The sequence below is a fragment of the Cheilinus undulatus genome, linkage group 7 (genome assembly GCF_018320785.1).
Source record: "Cheilinus undulatus linkage group 7, ASM1832078v1, whole genome shotgun sequence".
Lineage (NCBI taxonomy): Eukaryota > Metazoa > Chordata > Actinopteri > Labriformes > Labridae > Cheilinus > Cheilinus undulatus.
In genome coordinates, this window is record NC_054871.1 from 16,682,449 (window position 1) to 16,699,880 (window position 17,432).

A 17,432-nucleotide genomic window follows, 5' to 3' on the forward strand; every position below is an offset into this window, starting at 1 on the left:
ATCTGTACAAACCTGAATGCTAATGCTAATGTTAATGTTGGCCATCTAAATGCACACAACAAGGAAACAAAGGAACACTATTACATAACTAGGTAAATGAAAGACCCCCAAGTTACAACACATCATCTAGTTCAATGAAAGCAGGTGGTGGAACTAAGCCGGTGTCACTCACTTTGTTGTTGGAGGGGTTGTGTTTCTGTGGGGGAGGGGCGAGGCCTCGACTGGGGCTGTGCGAGCCGTCGCTGCTGTCACTCTCACTGTCCAGGCTGAGTCTGTTGGGGGACAGGGTGAGGTCAGAGGTCAACCATAATACAGACAGAGGCAGACAGAACAGTGCCATACTGCTTTGTGTTGTATTTGAGCGTGGATGTGTTTGAGATTTGATTATCATTTGCTGCCTTAATAAAGATGGTGCTCAGAGAGGAGAGTAAGCTGCTAATCCTTTTAGACTACATTTGGCTAAAAGAGTAGGATTTATTGTTGGTATAGATTTTTTCACAGGTTTTTTAAAAGCAACTACAAATTTTTAAAACTATGAATTCATTTGAGAAGGGTTGCTGCAACTGTCTGCCATGTCTACTATTACAAATATCATTAAGTATTAACTGAACACTATATTTATTGCATTCCTTTCTTTTTTAGTAGATGTTCTGTGGACTGAACATACTTGGATGGGACAAACACCACTGGAGGAAACCAATAAACCAGCGTTGATTAATGCACTGATTTTATCATGTGACACAGGACCACTGAGCCAAAGGTGTAGAGTGCTTTTAGCAAAACTGACCGAGAGTCGCGATTAGGGGGGTTCGTCTTGATAGGCGTCTCTTCCTCCGAGCTGCTGTCATCATCATCTGACTCCTCTGACTGGATCTCCTCCACCATTGACCGAAGGGGACCTGAGAGATGAGGACAGAGTCAAAAAAACATTATAATACTATCCTCCATCCAATGAGTCTGGCTAACATGAGGCACACCTAACCGGGGGGGGACAGGAATCTTAGGGGGGCGTGAGGCTTCGTCTGCTCTGAGGCTGTCAAAATTAGATTTGCAAACATTGACTAAAACCAAGATAAAGCAGCTATTAAGTAGTTTACACAAAGGTCTGTTGATAAGAAACGCATGCATAGGCCTTTTTTAGGGTTTTATCAGTGAACAAAATTTAAATCTATGTTGATTTTTCTTCTCTCTTGGGTCCTGGGCAGCTCTGCTTTTCTTGGGTACATGTTGGGGGGCTCCAAGGAAAAATGGTTGGGAAACACTGGGTTATATTGTACTTAAAGCCATGAATAAAGTTCTACCTTGTCCTTGTTTCTGTCCCGGCTCAAAATCTGAATCTGAACTAGAGTCAGAGCTCGAACTGGAGTTGGAAGGACTGGAAGGAGCTGACTGCTGCAGGTAGAGGAGAAAAAAATCACACTTTAAAAACATGGGAAACAAGAGAGAGAAACCTTATAGGCAGTAGAATAAATACATGCACGGGGTAGTTAGGCTTGACCTTAGTATTCACTGACATTGTAAATGAAATAACTATTAACTTTTAGCATCCCATCTAACAACCATGTAACAGATAAATGTGCAAGTTAGCAGGCACAGCTTGGCAGTGAAGCTGAAATGATTAATCTTAATACTGTTTACCAGAAAAGACTTTCACAGCACATATTTGGATAATTTTTCAGAAGGCAATTTCAAAAGAAAAAAAAAAATCAAAACACTTCCAAGTTTGAGTTTCTCATCTGTGACAAACTTAATTTCACATCTGCTTTTAGTCATCCCGTTTAAATTGATAAATTGGCATGAGGAAAGTTTTCCTACTTTCCGATTTTCAGTAGACTCAAGAAACAGACTGACAGATGGAGAAAATAAAAAGCCAAATTTTGTATAATAAAAATCAAATGCAGTGCTCTATGTGAAACATGGTGGCCAAAATAATATTTTTGGGAACCACAACAAAGACTGGGCAGTGACTTAATTTTATCTAATAAGTATATGTTTAAGATGTTTAAACATTTATTTTATGTGGCACAGAGCTGCCATCATTCCACAAGCTTCTTTGTAGTCCTTAAATACTAAAATTTCCATATGGTTGCATGCATTGTTCCTGGAATTAATAAAAGTCAGGATTTTGTATTGCAAAAAGCTCAAGTTTCTCAGCGGTCCAGCTTTGCAACCTCTAACTTGACAAAACAACTATAAATTGCCACTTTTTCGACTGCCAGCATTTTACACAAGCCTGCAGTCAAATTTGAGAAGCAAGCAAAAAGAAAGTGCCAGTCTGAAATCACCAGCTTAAAATCAACTAATAATGATGGCAATATACAGTCTAAAATCATTAGACATACTTTTCATAGATCCAGAAATCATGTTTAGTTCTTTTCACTAAGCCCTGTGAACAATAATTTGACTTCTTTTCCCCAGTTTAAGCTAATATCGTATTTCTGTACCTCTGACTTTGAAGAAGCTTCATCCTCTGAGTTTGATTCCTCTGACACTGGGATTTTCTTGGGTTCCTTCGGCTCCTGTGCATCATTTTTGCCTTTGGCCCAGCGGCCTTTGTCCTTTGGAGGTTTCTTCTCAGTGTACGACTGACTGACTGACGTCGATGAGGAGACACGAGGTGAAGATCCTGTGAAGGGTCCGCTGCTTGGCCCTTTTGGCCCGTCTGAGCTGCCCTTCTTCTGCTTCTTGGCGCTGGGTTTGGGAGACTCTACAGTGGAGGGTCTTTTCCCTGGAGCTTTGGACTCTGCGGGTCCTCCCCCGCCTCCTCCCCCACCGCCCCCTCCGCTCCCTGCCCCCCCTCCTTTAGGGGACATGCCCTCCATCTTCGACTCCTTCAGGGTGAGCTTGGGCTCCTTGAAGGCAGCCTTGGGTAGGACCTTCACTTCATCCTTCACTTTGATCTCTGACGGCTTCTTTGACGACGAGGACGATGAAGGATCGCGGCCGCTCTTGCTGCTTCCGTCTCTGTCGTTGTCGCCTTTTGATGTGGCTTTGCTCTCTGAGTCTTTTCGGGGACGTTCGCGATGCTCCTTGGTCAGCTTGTGTGGTTTGGGTCCTTTACTGCTGCCACCACTTCCTTCTTTGCTGGGTTCCTGAGGACAGAAAATAAATCCCAGACATAACCACTCAGCCAGAGTCCCAGTGAATAGATGCAGGCAGGGCTGTACGTTAACTTTTTTTGCCCATAGCGCTGGTGCTACTGAGGTTAACAATCTTGTAGCACAGAACACAAAACCTGTAGCACATAATATATAAAATGTTTGTTACAGCTATAAAACCAATGCTTAGTTAGTGAATGTACTTGGAAAAACAAAATAAAAACGGCCTAAATTACACCTCTCATTAATGTCTACCAAAGCAAACGGTCAGTCACAGAGAAGAGATGCTGAGGGTTCATCTCCACATTCAGACACAAAACAAGAGCCAACTAACTTTACAGAAGTGTTGGTGCTTAAAGATGAGTAGAGCAGTATGATTTGGAAATCAAACCTTGAGATCAGAGGATCAAATTAGCTCAGTTTGTGCCACTACTTGCTAACAGAATCCTTTTGTTTGTATTCATCAATTGTTTTTCTACTTTAGACAGGACCAGCTGACAGCTGAAGTCTTTTTCTGTGTTCATCCTTATTACTTAAACTTTAGTGTGTTCTAGAGACTAAAGTATGTTTCTTTGTTCATCCTTGAACTGTGTTTTAAGGACTGAAGTGTTAGGTCTGTACATTTATATATTGGTATTGATACCAGATAAATTTAATTTGTTAATATCCCCATATTGTATAAACCCCAATATTGTGCATTCCTAGTCAAACTAAGAAATATAGTAAAGTTTTAGGTTCTTATGTGGGTCTTTTCAATGGATTTCTTGCAGGACAATTCAAAAGGACCAAGGGCCACAGTTGGCCCACGGGCCATAGTTTGGACACCCCTTCTATATTTACTGATACTCAGAGTAATAGGAAAATATTCCAAGCATTATTAGACTCTCATTAAGCACTGTTAAAGTGTGGTCCATATTGTACTATCACACTGGGTTCTGGTGTTTATAAAGCTAATGTAAATAACTAAATCCATCTTTTCTAACAGTGTCACGATAACATAACAATTTATCACCAAATCTCATCTTTACCCTAATAATCAACAAAAAGTTTATGCAGTGTGTGGCAGTATTGACCTACTTCTCCATGCTCCTGTCTCTCTCTCCCTCATCTACGTCATACACTGCTGTCTGTCAGTGTCATATCAGACCTGTATGCTACATTCAGACGCATATTGGCTTGTTAACCAAACAGAAGCAGCTATAATATTAGTGGAGAAAAAATCCATTTTTTTTACACATTAATCTTTAATCAGAAGTTAGCACAGACTGAGAGCTCTGTCCTTTCACTGCCAGCCAATACATTGCAACCGTCAGTGCGTAATTGGAAGGGACGAGGCTAACAGACAAGTAAGCTAGCAGATACACGTTTTTAACATCGTCTAGCCTTAAAATAAAACTTGACATAATAGCAGCGCTCCTCCTTAGCATAATGACACCTGTACTGCATATGCTCTGAGCCTTCCCCGTCTGTAAGAGCAGCAGCAGGCCACTCTCTCACCATCAGGGAGCGTGGCCGATCGCGCTCCAGACGCGGAGGATTACTTCTTATTAGAGGGAAAAACATTCCGCTTGAATCTAAAATTGACAAGATATAAGAAATAAATGGACTGGGCATGAAATTCAAATCTCAAATCAAAGTGGAGTGAAGTTTTTGGAGCAACAAGTAAAACTGAAAGTCTTATTTGCGTGTCTGGCATGCACACACCTCTCTCACTTTGTCATAGCTTCGTGCGATGGGGGGTGAAGACCTCTTAGCACAGACCAATTTTCTTGTAGCATTTGTGACATAGACGTTGCACTGTACGGCCCTGGTAGGTCTTAATCTAATTTCATTATTCAAAAACTTTTCTTTGAACTTAATGCAAAAGTGGAATAGCTAACATCTAAGTTCACCATTTAAAATATTAGCTTGCTTACATTGGGGAAGGAAAGGTTTTGAAATTAACCACCACTGAAACAAAGAGTCCTTCAAAGTGCTTTGCAGTGTTTCAATACACACAATTCCAGCATTATAACTCATTAAGATATGGCACAAATAAATATCAGACCATGATCATACCACAGCAACAACATACAAGTCCTGGGAACCCAATGTATTGCTGCACTTTTCACAGTGCTCTCTCTCACCTGCAGCAGCTTTTGGTTGAACATACTAGTTAAGATCTACAGTTTTTTTAAAGTGTTGGTATTTTTTGAAACAATTCTATACTACTGTACTACTTCGACAACTGGCCCACAGGTGGCCCATATGCATCAAAGATACACAATAACAATTTAAGCAGCAAAAATTGACCAGAATCAGCCATATTAGTAAATTAATCAAAGCATCTGCAGCCAGATGTGTCTGCTGCCAAGTCTTTCAACTTTCTCTTAAGAGATCAGTTCAATGAGTTTCAACTCTTTTTGTAAATCATTCCAGGCAAAGGGAGCAGCAAATTTAAATCTGCACTCGGAGCAGGCGAGAGGAGTATTTAGGGGAGCAGGGACAACACATAAGAGGAGGTTTGTTGATTTTCTCTCCTTCTTGTTCAGTTGAATCAGTAATTATGATTTCCAAGCAGCCTTCTTCCTTTCAGTATATGTCCCCATGCATGTTCAGATTGCTGGGTTTTGTTATTTTAGTTTTGGGCTGCAGTTTGCCAGTAGTGTTTTCTTGATTCTTTTAAATTTTTAAGTTAGGTAGTTTATTTTTGAGTAGGTGGCCTTATTGGGTGTTGGCAAGTCCAGAGGCCCATTGTGGGTCAGCCATGCCCACTTCCTGTCTTTTGTCCTTTTTTGCCAGTGCCTGCAGCCCTTTTTGTTTTGTTGATTTGATTTAATAACTGGTTGTTTGTTTATCAATTTTAAGAGGTGGTAAGATATATGGGGACTCATCCGGGATGGACAAAGAAGCAAACGAAGATATCAAAAAATAAATGAAAATACAAGATTAATAAACAAGCAAATAAACTGCATCAGTAGATATGAAGTGACTGAACTACTTGCTTGCTTGTGAGCACAGTAAAGCAGGGATGATAAAACTTAGATAAGCTTGGTTTGCATTTTCAAGACCTAAGATTTGCCCTTAACACAACTTGAATTTTACTCAAAAATTATTATTTGCTCAAAATCAGACTATGTGGTGCGTGCAGGTGGTCGAGTGGTTTGGGGCGCGCCCTGGGTGCGTGGGCGGCCTGGGTTCGAATCCAGCCTGTGGCCCTTTGCCGCGTGCCTCTCCCCACTCTCGTCCCTGTTTCCGAGTCTATCCACTGTCCTCCTCTAAGAAAGGCACAAAAATAAATCTTAAAAAACAAAAATGGCGCACACTAAAAAGTTCTATTTCATACAGCCTTTTAGGCAAAGAGGGTCCACTGAGACAGAATGTGAAATATTTGTACCAAGACAATAGCATTAGTGGGGAATGTAAGGCGATAACTTCCCTGTTCTCTGCTGCTATGGTCTGTGCTTTGGGAGCAGGTAAGCTGGCTCAGTGATTGTGCATACAGATGCAGATGCAGATAAACAGCTGGCAGTGATTAGAGGCCTGAGTCAGCCTGTTCTGGAGACTGAGTTAATGATTTTGTTAAAGGCTTACATGACTCAATTGGACATTATCCCACTAAAGTTTTCACAAAAATATCCATAAAAATGTGACCACAATGATCAATGAAGTTGTAGCACTCGGTCAGAATCAATGAAACAGCTCACAGTTATACAGGGAAGATAATATTCTCCTATTGGAAATCAGACCAACCTTTGACACATGAGACGTCTTTGTTTTCTTAGGGTCTGAGAAGGCAGAGAGGGGGATGGTAGGGAGCATCGGGTAGTCCGGACTTGGCCTCGACACGGCCTCGGCTCCCTCTGGAACCACCAACACCTGAAAATGATGACACAAGAAGAGATGCGAATTTATGAGTAGACATTTAAATACAACTTCTGCTGTATGTGTACTGTAAGATCTCAAATACAAAAGAGAAAATGTATTTATTTTGTCTGAAAACAGGCTTTCATGGGGATGTTTTTCCTAAAGACAATGTCAAATGACTCATCGTTGGAGCATTTCTATGGCTTGACTGGTCATTAAACACTTACAGTTGACTCATCTGTGAAAAAAAATCTGCTGTGGAAAAATACCCCTTTCTATAAAACATAAAAGCTGTCTACAAATATCAATAACAAGAAGAGAGACATTTATTAAAACTCTTAAGTTACATTTCATAACAAACAGGCATTAGTCTTTTACCTGTTTTTCTTCTAAATCTCTGAATGCTTGTGTGTACACTGTGTACTGTACTCTTTTTCTTTTCACTCGGTGAGCTGTTATGTCCCAGCCGAAATTTATGTTCTTAAATTAAAAGGTTGTGTTTTATCACACTTAAAGGATTCACAGTAATCCTGCTCTTTATTAACCCTATATTGGCATCTTCAAAAGGAGAAGACACATGATAGCTAAGAGAAGATAGGATTGCTTCGATCATTCACACTAAAAAATATACTGAGCCCCAGCACATTAGCCTATACCCCGAAGTCCAGTTTGTTTGACTTGTATGAGTGCTTCGTATTGCGCCCTACTTCCTTGGCTTTGGCACATATTGAGGAGGTGGGCTTCATAAAGGTGCTGTTGCTCATATACACATAAGCCCAGCTGTGAAACATGTATCTGACCAAAAATAACCCAACATAAGCCACAACATCAGTAAAGTTAAAGACCCTGTAAAGTGAAATCCAAAATTTTTGTCTTAATACAGTTAATACATGTTTGAATATGGTTGCTGTAAACATGTGAAAACACTGAGATCTACATGTAACTGAATTTCGGATTTAGACTGTTCAAAAGCTTTTCACCTCTTTCTTGGCTGGGTTTAATTTGGGCAGGGCAAATATGTGGGCTGGTGATGTCATGAGCTTTTATTGAAAGTTGACAGTCAGTTAAATGCAGGGTTTTTTTTTGGGTAATTTTGAGGTAAATTTGCCTCATCTATCAGCCACAGTGGCCTATGGGTCATTTAAAGTATCATAACTGAGATTTTAGCCAGAAAATTGACTTTGTCTCTTCTCTGGCACAGAGTCAGGCAGCTGCTCTCTGCTCATAAGGTCAAAGGGCAGGATAACGGTGTGAGAGCTTTCCTCCATTCAGATTTTAACATTTTTTTAAATTTGAGAGGATCACATTTCTCATGAGTGGGAGTGGCTTCATCGCATTCAACAGAGACACCCACACTATCCTGGAGCCGTTTTTACTGCCTCGTTTTTTTCATGACTTTGAAACTTAATTTCATAAACCTAGAGATGTTTTATTTTACTGAAATTTGATCTGGGGGTTCATAACACAGTGATCTATCATACAACAAACCTAAATACGGATTTAATTTCACTTTACAGGGTCTTTAACTCATTGAGTGCCAGCCCTTTTATAATATGGAAAGTGGCTTGTGTCAATGGCACTCAGCGTTGGCTTTTAAATGATGTACATATATGTCAATGGCACTCAATGCGTTAATGTCATGATGTCCATGTATTTCTCCCTTGTGCTGACACTTAAACTGCCTTTCTTGTGAACAAAGCCACATTTTAATGTGTGACGACATATACAATATGGACAAAAGTATTTGGCCACACCTGTTGATTACTGAATTCAGGTGTGTCAATCAGACCTGTAACTATAGGAGTGTAAAATCACACATCTTGCCATGCAGTCTCAATTTGTAAATATTTGTGATAAAAAATAAGTCATTCTGAAGAGTTCAGTTACTTCAACCATGGTACTGTGATGGATACAACCTTTTCTATTCTAACATGACTGTCCCCCAGTGTGCAAAGCAAGGACTTTAAAAGACATGGTTTGATAACTTTGGTATGGAAGAACTTGACTGGCATGCAGAGAGCCATGACCTCCACCCCATCGAGCACCTTTGGGATGAACTGGAGCAGAGCCTCATAAATGCTCTACAGAATGAATGGGCACAAATACCCACAGGTACACTCCCAATCTATGTCCAAACTATGTCCTAATTTAATCCAAATACAATGTCATAATAGTTCCTGTGTGTGTAATGGTCAGGTGGCTGAATACTTTTGTCCATATAGTGTATGTACAAGAGATAACGATGCTCAGGCCAACTTGGTGCCAAGCAATGCAAGTGCAGGCCAGCAGAGGATTTGGAAGAGGAAATAATCGTGAACCTAAAGGCACAACTGGGCTTTCTGTGTAACCTCAGACACTTTAATATCTATTTTTGTAATTCTGAGTGCCTCTGTGTGCTGGGCCAGAGTTTATGCATTTACTTTTATATATCACTGATTCTACTGGTCTTTATTTCATCTAAGTTCTAATAAAAGTATTAAAAATGAGCATGTATATCTGCTCTGCTCTGGTTTGCAGTCATTTGCTGATCATAGCCGTGGCCCTGCCCTTGTCTGAAATAGTGTTGTTTTTTTAAGTTCATATGGCACATTTTTTATCTAGATTACTTTGTCCATTGTTTAAGAAGCAGAACTGTTTAGTGGATAAAGACTCCTCCCAGAGACAGCACAACTTGATAAATCATGTGATAGTTGTTACTACTGTCCGACTATAGTGTAGCCACTTATTTAGCCAACAGCCTGGTCAGCCTGGAAAGTGGCCAGTGTGTCAGTCAGCCTCACCCCTCCAGCTTTGATCAGCTTTCTCCTGAATTCTTTGGTGGGGTTGTTGAAGGTGAGCTTCTCACAGCGCAGGTGGTTGACTGGTGGATTGCCCTCCAAGTTAAGGAACAGGTCGTAGTTGAAAGTCACCTTTTTTGGCTCCTCCTGGAGAGAGGTATATGGAATAAAAATGTTTTTAACCTCCTTGAAATTTACAGCAAGTGCAAACTTAAAGTGTTTTTCCTCCCTGCATACTGTCTCTATTCAATACCTGCATATTTCACAACAGAAGATAACAGCTGAATGAATGAACTATCACCCTGGAAGTCAATAAAACATTCAGATGTAGCTGGAGCCTCTCACTGATAAGAAAACATTCCTGAGAGAAGCCAAAGCAACGTGGACAGTTAAAGCCCAGGAAAAGGCATTAGGATACTCTTGAGAGGTTTCATAATCAAATGTCTTCCTGTAAATGCAGATGAACAAACGGCTGCTGATATTTACATTCCGCTTGCATGCCTTTTAAGTATTTTCTGCGCTGCTGTGATAAATGCATCCACTGTGTACAACCTAATTGCATAAAGGAAGAAGAAGTAACATATTTGGGTGCAGTCCAGACGTTTAATTTCATAAGGAACTGCAGGAGATGGTGCTTCACTAATGTGCACATCTGTCTCCAGCATCATCCTTATCACGTAATGAGAGTAAAGGGGTTGTTTCTTTCTTTCATCGTTCATTTAAACGGCTCAGGCAGACTTTAAGCTACAAGTTTCAGAGTGTGTCCTTGTTTGGTTTCTCACTTACAGTGAAACTGTTCCTTATTTGAAAAATACTTCACTGCAAAATAATGAACTTAGATGGAAACAGTGGATTTCTAACAACTTCTTTCTGACCTACTGTTTTATTACGGCTGTCTACAAGGATTTTAAAAAAGACACTCTATAAAACTCTCAGCTTTAGACAAGAACTTAATTTCTGAAACTTCTTGTATGAGAAATTACCTCTCTGTTGTGCCAAACTAAAGCTTCAATTGCTTAAAATTGTGGATTTCTGCAGGAGAAACCTCATTATTTCCCAGTAATCCCAATTTTTGTGCTTTTGCCAAGTCTCTTCTAGTTGTAAACATTATAAACAAGAGCTCAAGTAATAGCTACCACTAAATTAAATGAAGTCATAGTGTAACAACAGCAACGAGAAATATTTCAATCACATTAAATCCTGCAGAACTCCATTTAATGCACTTTAAAATCAATCATATCCTGTACCTACTCCAGCTCTTTTACACAGCAATTCAGCAAAGGTTTGCCTCCTTTACAATGAACCCCCACAACAGGGTAATATCGCTGTCCCAGTGTGTGATCTTTACACCGTGTTGCAGGATGCAAAGAGGCGTGACATGTAAACAAACAGTACACACTTCATATACAAGCACACCCAGCTTTTGTTTTCCTATTTCCCCTGCTAATGCTCCATGTCTCCTTGCATAATTCCACAGATTTCATTTCTTAATTCTAGGCTCCTTGTGCATCTCATAGTAAGTCCACCACATTTGTTGCTCTTAAAATCTTTTCTCTCATTTGCTGACATACAATCATGACAACTTTCATACAATGCAAAGTCAGCAGGGAGCATTAAATGTTTCCCCCTCCAGTGTAAGCTGGATTTCACTGCATCTGGTCCCCACGCTCTCTGATTTCTATGATGCAGTATCTATATAAAGTGTGCTTTCAGCAGCCTACAGTTTACTGTTCATGCACAGCTGATCTCACCTTGTTCTTGAAGTAAACCTCGATAGGCATGAGGAAGCCTGCGTAGCCCGACTCCTCCACTTTGTACGGAGGCTCCTTACATACTGCAGACAAAGACAAAGACTCACATTACACATATCAGCAGAATGACTAATTGAAGTCAAGATGGAGGTAATGAGGTAAATAAACCTATTCACGCAATTAAAACCCCAAAAGTACAGCCCTTAAGTGCTGCGTAACATGAGATAAAAAGAACCATTAATCAGTGCACCGCAGTCAGTGCAAAACTATGAGCATTGTGTATTATCTGCTCTTATTTTTCAATTCCAAAGTGTTCCAACTACAGGAAACTGTCTGTCTTTGATGAAACATCTGACCCTCTCTGTCCGCACTGAAAATGTTATATGAGTGCTCCTTCTCTGGCAAAAAGTGGACATGTACCGGTAAATACTAAAAAACATGTGAGAGGTATATTATTTCTTAGTTTGTGCTTTTGTAAACAAAGATACCCATTTTACACTATAACGCAGATGTTTCCTATCCGAAAAAGAAACCATAAAAAAAAGCAAACAGAAACTCTACAATTGGAAATGAACCGTCATACACAATATACCGACATATGCAACATTATTTTTGCGGATACAACATTTAAATGTTGTTTAGAAAAAAAAAATTCTCAACACAATTTTAAGTGTAATGCACTACCAGCTGAAATGAAATTAACACAAAACATAAAGACTTTTAACAAAAGTTTTAAAGGGTGGCTAAAACAAAATCAGAGATGGGAGCATTTTTTACTCCTTTATGTTTGCTGTTATTTTATGTAACTATGATGTAAATTTTACCACTTAGTGGCAAAACAGCTGTTATTGTCTGTAATTTTTATGTAAACTTGATGTTTTTCTTTCTACCTTTCTTTCTTTTGTAAAAGCCTAAGTAGGGAGATGGAAACCAGCAACAGCTATACCCTCTATATATCAAACATCAGTAACCTATGGCTTGTTTTTCACAGGTTCAAGTTGTACTATGTACTATGCATTGTCCCTATCAAGAAAACTTAATAAAAAAGGATAAAAGGTTTGAAGATGAACACATTTACAAATTACAGTCCTTTAAAGTGCAAAGAATGATAGTGAATAATGGAAAAGACTTCAGCTGGCAGGTCTGTTGGTCCAGCCTAAAACTCAACTAATTTATTTGTTCTATAGCCAATATTTACAGCTAATAAAGGCAGATTTTCGTAGAGAAAATTAAGGGCCGAACGTTTTGGGAAAATAATCTAACTGCGTTTTTTCCCCCCCTAAATACTGCAATTGGATTTAATATGTGATCATTTCTTAATTTCATCATCTTATGTATCTTTTTTCACAAACACAAGCAACAGATTATTCTTTCATTTAACCGACACAACACTGTATAGATTAAAGCAGGGCTAAACAATTTTGAAAAGAGAAAATCTTATTCTAATTATTTCGACTCATTTCAATTTTAGTATCAATTTCTATACTATACTATAACGATTATTTTTATGTCATATTCATTTTGATTACAAAAAACATAAAATGAGGAATGAAGGATTGTTTGAAAACTTTAAAAAAATGACATTTGAATGTTTGCATGATGGGCAGAGCATAACTTCTCTACTGCCAGAAAAAAAACATATTAAACTACGTTAAGCTGAAATTTTGATACACATCGCAGGTCAAAGAAATATGCTTATACTGTGTTTTAGAAAATTGCTGAAGGACATATTGCAAATTCATCTAGGGGAAAGTAAACTTTAAATGCATCATGCATAATGGTATACCAGTCCTCCACTTTGGGCTTCTCTGTCTTTAGCCAGTTTCTTGTTATGGCCTTGTTGCTTGAAATTAGCATAATTCTCCACACATATTTGTTCAAGTTACCCTTTAGTTTAGTGTTTATTTTTTTCTAAATAAGGTACTTTAAATGAAAGTAGAAGTTAAGTACCTAATATTTAGAAATGAAAGGAAAGAGGTGGATAACTCAAGGTAACTCATGATAGGTTAAGATAAAACAGACAATATAATACTAAATCAATGATTCGATACGCGGCCCATGATAATGATAAAATCATGTTATCACAGGACATAATCCCATTATATTTTTTTTCTTATTTAATTCCACTATTAACTCCATATATAAAATTGTAAGCCCCACCACAAGGATTAATGAAGTGGTAAGGCATAGTAAGCGGAGGAACGCTCTGGCCAAGTGACGCCACACCACCAGTGCGGACCAAAACATGGCGGCCTCCCGATGAGTTTATGAGCTCAAAATTGCTCAAAATGCAGATATCTAATAAGTTTTTTAGTTCAATATAAATGTGAGAGATATAAATATCTCTCCAATAAGGTAAATTTTTCTGATCATGCAGGGTTCCTTTAAAGATGTTATCACCTCTTCATCTTACCTCTCTTGGGTTTGGGGAAGCTGTCGTGCAGGCGGAAGACGACCCTCTCTACAAAGTGCTGGATGTCGCCGGTCTCTGGCCCTCTGACAAACACCATCCAGTCGTGGGTGAAGCCCTCTGATGTTACTTTCTTCCTGAGCTGGGCCCTGTGGCCTAACTCCAGCTTCACCTGCACTGTACACTGAAAAGAGAAGTATACAAACAAATGAGTCCAAACACTGAAGAGTACAAGACAATGACGGTGGTGGTGGATGTAAGAAAATAAATAAAAGCAGGATATAAAAGAAAAATATAAACTATGGGGTTTGAATAGAAAGCAGCAAATTTATTCAGATCAGTAAAGTGATAATGCAAAGTAGAAACATTTATCTGCCAATCTCTACCTTTCATACAACCTGTGTGTAGCAGAGCAAAAAATACTCTGCGATTGTTTTAGTGCTCCATTGAGCCATTTGACACATGCTTGCAGATTTCTGTGCAAAATAAATGTATTTTTCTCTTGAATTTATTTACAGAGAACATGCTGCTGAGTTTTCATACATTAGCCTATAGTGCATCTAAAAAGACAGCAAAGGCAAGTAGTTTGACACAAATTGGGTTCATCCTGCACATTTCAGGCAAGTATAATCATAAAGTTCATAACAAATATAACAGAAACAGAAGTTTTAGGCTACTAGATACTCTGAGGTCCAAGGGCCTGTGCCCACAGAGCAATCTCTTTGCACTGATGGCACCCACAGCTTTAGTGTCAGATTGCTCTAACCAGCACTTACAGTCCCTATGTTACAAAATCAGCTTCTACTTTCTACGTGTCAGGTCATTTTTAAATCTTTTCTTTATTCATGGAAATTACACTTAAAAATTGATATTGGCATCTGCAGATAGCTTAAAAAGTCATATATTAGCATTCACAGATATGAACATTTCTGTCAATATCTACAGTCGATATTTTGGCAGTACATCTAACATATCAGCCTTAAATACCTGTAAAACATACAAGTGCATTATGAACAGGTGGTTACCTGGAGCACCACACACTTAAAGAGGGCCCACAGAGCCCTGAACATTTTTAATGAAGCCCCAAATGTAAATAAACCCCAACACTGTCTACTCCCCTCTCGTCTCTCAGCTCCTCTTTGACTCAGCCTCTTTTTTGCACAGGAGACACTTAGTGTTCTTTACAATAAAAAATGTGTGTATATATCAGTATCAGCATCAGCTACAGTAAGTTTGTAAGTATCAGCACATCAGATATAGGCAAAAATCCAATATAATGCAAACTGATGGAAAAGAATCCAGCAACTTTTGACCTGGAATATGTTCCCTCAAAAACACAAGTCAATTTGGTTTCTCTGCCACAATTGTTGCTGACAAGCTGATTTAAGAGGTTCCAGCCCATCTTGATTTTGATTGGTCATGAGGGAAAAGTGAGATTGATGTGTACAACGCTGTTCTAAAAGTTGGGCTATTTTCAACTGAGAATTCTGTGAGTGCAACTGCAAAAAACAGCTGACACCAAGGTCGCTTTGGCACTGAAAACACAGTAATACATTGGCTTGATATTGAATGAGCGCTGCCAGCTTAAAAACAGCAGCTGTGGACACAAGCCCTAGCTGTTAGGGGAATTTAGCTATAATAGAATTACAAGACACATTTCAGTACTAGGGCTGAACGATTTTGGAAAATAATCTGATTGCAATTTTTCTCCCCAATAAAGCAATTTAATATTCAATTATTTTTAAGTTCCTTATCTTATATACATTTCTCAACATACAATCGATAAATCATTCTATATTACAGCAAACAAAATATTAAGTAGATTATAAGTAGATACAACTAGACAATTTGAAAAACTTTCCAATTCACTTATTTTAACTCACTGCAGATTTAGTTTGAACTGTCGTATTGAAGGGAATGATGATTTTATGTCTTCATCATTTTTAACACGAAAAACCTTGACAAAAAGAAGGAAAGTAGGAGTTTTTGCAAACTATTCTAGAAAAAATTATCACGTGAATGTTTGTATGATGTGTGAGGCATCATGCAAGCATATTCTCTGCTTAGGAAATGGCTTAAACTGATATTTTTAAACAAACTTTAGGTAAAAGAAATATTCCACCTCTTGTGATTTGAAAACCGCAGTAGAACACGTCAGTCTTTAAAACACATTTTTAAGGAGTAAAGGTTTAAGCAATGAGGATGAGCAAAAGCAAACCAAAAAAAGACTTCAGCTGATGAAGGTTTGTTGGTTTTGTCCAAAACAACACAAACATATTCATACATGCAGCCGATATTTACAGCTGTCACATCAGCTCACAGTTTTTATGTCTGTTTCATGTTTAAAATAACACCTGTGTTTAATACAAGCCTATCCCCCCAAAAAAGATCTACATTTTTTAAAAACTAAACTGACACTGATTAATCTGAGGGAGGTGGATAGCTTCACCTGACTGCATCAGAGTGGTGTAAAAGCAGAGCAATAATATTCCAGCCAACATCCAACAGGTAAAATGTACACAAGCTAGGGATGGGTACCTTTCACATTTGAACCAGTACAGTAATGTAACATCACAAGTGTTTTTAAAAATTACTCCAACATGGAAAACCTTAACTACTGTAACTACCCAGTGTTTTTTTCTTTATATTGCACAAATGAAAACCCAGCCCTTAATCCAGTGTCTGTTGGGTGACTGAGCAAACAAACATATCCCTTTATCTACTATATTTCCATGGTTGATATCCACATAATAAACAGGCAAATCAGGGTGTTTAAAGTGAGGATTCGGTACGAGAGAGAGAGAGAGAGAGAGAGAGAGAGAGAGGGAGAGGGGCAAATGAGCAGGAAACAGCGGGACCGGCAGCGGGAATCATCAATCATCACAGTGCCTCCTCAGATCAGAAGTTTGCCATGGAAAACCTTGAACTTCATGTCACAAATATTGCAGCGAGATCTGCATCATATTTTGAAAAAGTGGCGCGCTCCCTTCAACTGCTTCCTATCAGTCATGCTTGTTTTGTTGATTCGGCTCGCTGCTATCAACGTCATTACTCATGTGTATGCAATGCTGCGTTCACGTCAGGCATGGAAAATTGACTTCTCTTCCACTGTCTTGCAGTCACAAGGTACCGAAACATGGTACCATTTGATTTTGCGTGAATCAGTACTCAGGAGTACCGACAGAATTTGGTCTGTACCAATAAAAGTACCGAATTCTGTACCCATCCCTATTGCAAGCTGAGTGAGAAAACATTGCTTCGTTTATAAAATCATGTTTTTAGTTATTACGGTAAATTTAGACTTTTGGGATATGGTTCTGTAAATGTTGCGATAACAACAGGAAAACGAAAAATCATGCAACCCTGATTTTTAAGAACACTTGAGGCTGGAGATTCCACTGTAACACAGGGGCTCTTATTTTTTGTTTTTTTGCTTCCATATTAAACCAAACCCTCTCTTTTGAGTGTCTGAGCTGAGGTTAGTACTGAGGGATGCTACCTCGGCTTGGAAAAACACAAAGCTGTACTGGTGCGGGGACACTCTCTCTTA

General features: G+C 38.9%; 1 protein-coding gene across 4 annotated transcripts in view; it reads right to left on the reverse strand.

Annotated features, from left to right (window-relative positions):
- The window catches only part of mllt1a (MLLT1 super elongation complex subunit a), a 29,853-nt gene that overhangs the window by 3,295 nt on the left and 9,126 nt on the right, over positions 1 to 17,432 (reverse strand). For 2 of the 4 annotated variants that reach the window (XM_041791635.1, XM_041791633.1), the window contains exons 2-9: positions 13,886 to 14,066; positions 11,473 to 11,555; positions 9,725 to 9,868; positions 6,831 to 6,956; positions 2,445 to 3,092; positions 1,302 to 1,389; positions 788 to 899; positions 173 to 272 (exon numbers count right to left, since the gene is read on the reverse strand). In XM_041791635.1, coding sequence (XP_041647569.1) covers positions 173 to 272; positions 788 to 899; positions 1,302 to 1,389; positions 2,445 to 3,092; positions 6,831 to 6,956; positions 9,725 to 9,868; positions 11,473 to 11,555; positions 13,886 to 14,066 — 1,482 coding nt within the window. Of the gene's footprint in view, positions 1 to 172; positions 273 to 787; positions 900 to 1,301; positions 1,393 to 2,444; positions 3,093 to 6,830; positions 6,957 to 9,724; positions 9,869 to 11,472; positions 11,556 to 13,885; positions 14,067 to 17,432 lie in introns of all 4 variants that reach the window. The other 2 variants (XM_041791634.1, XM_041791632.1) reach the window with 1 other exon arrangement.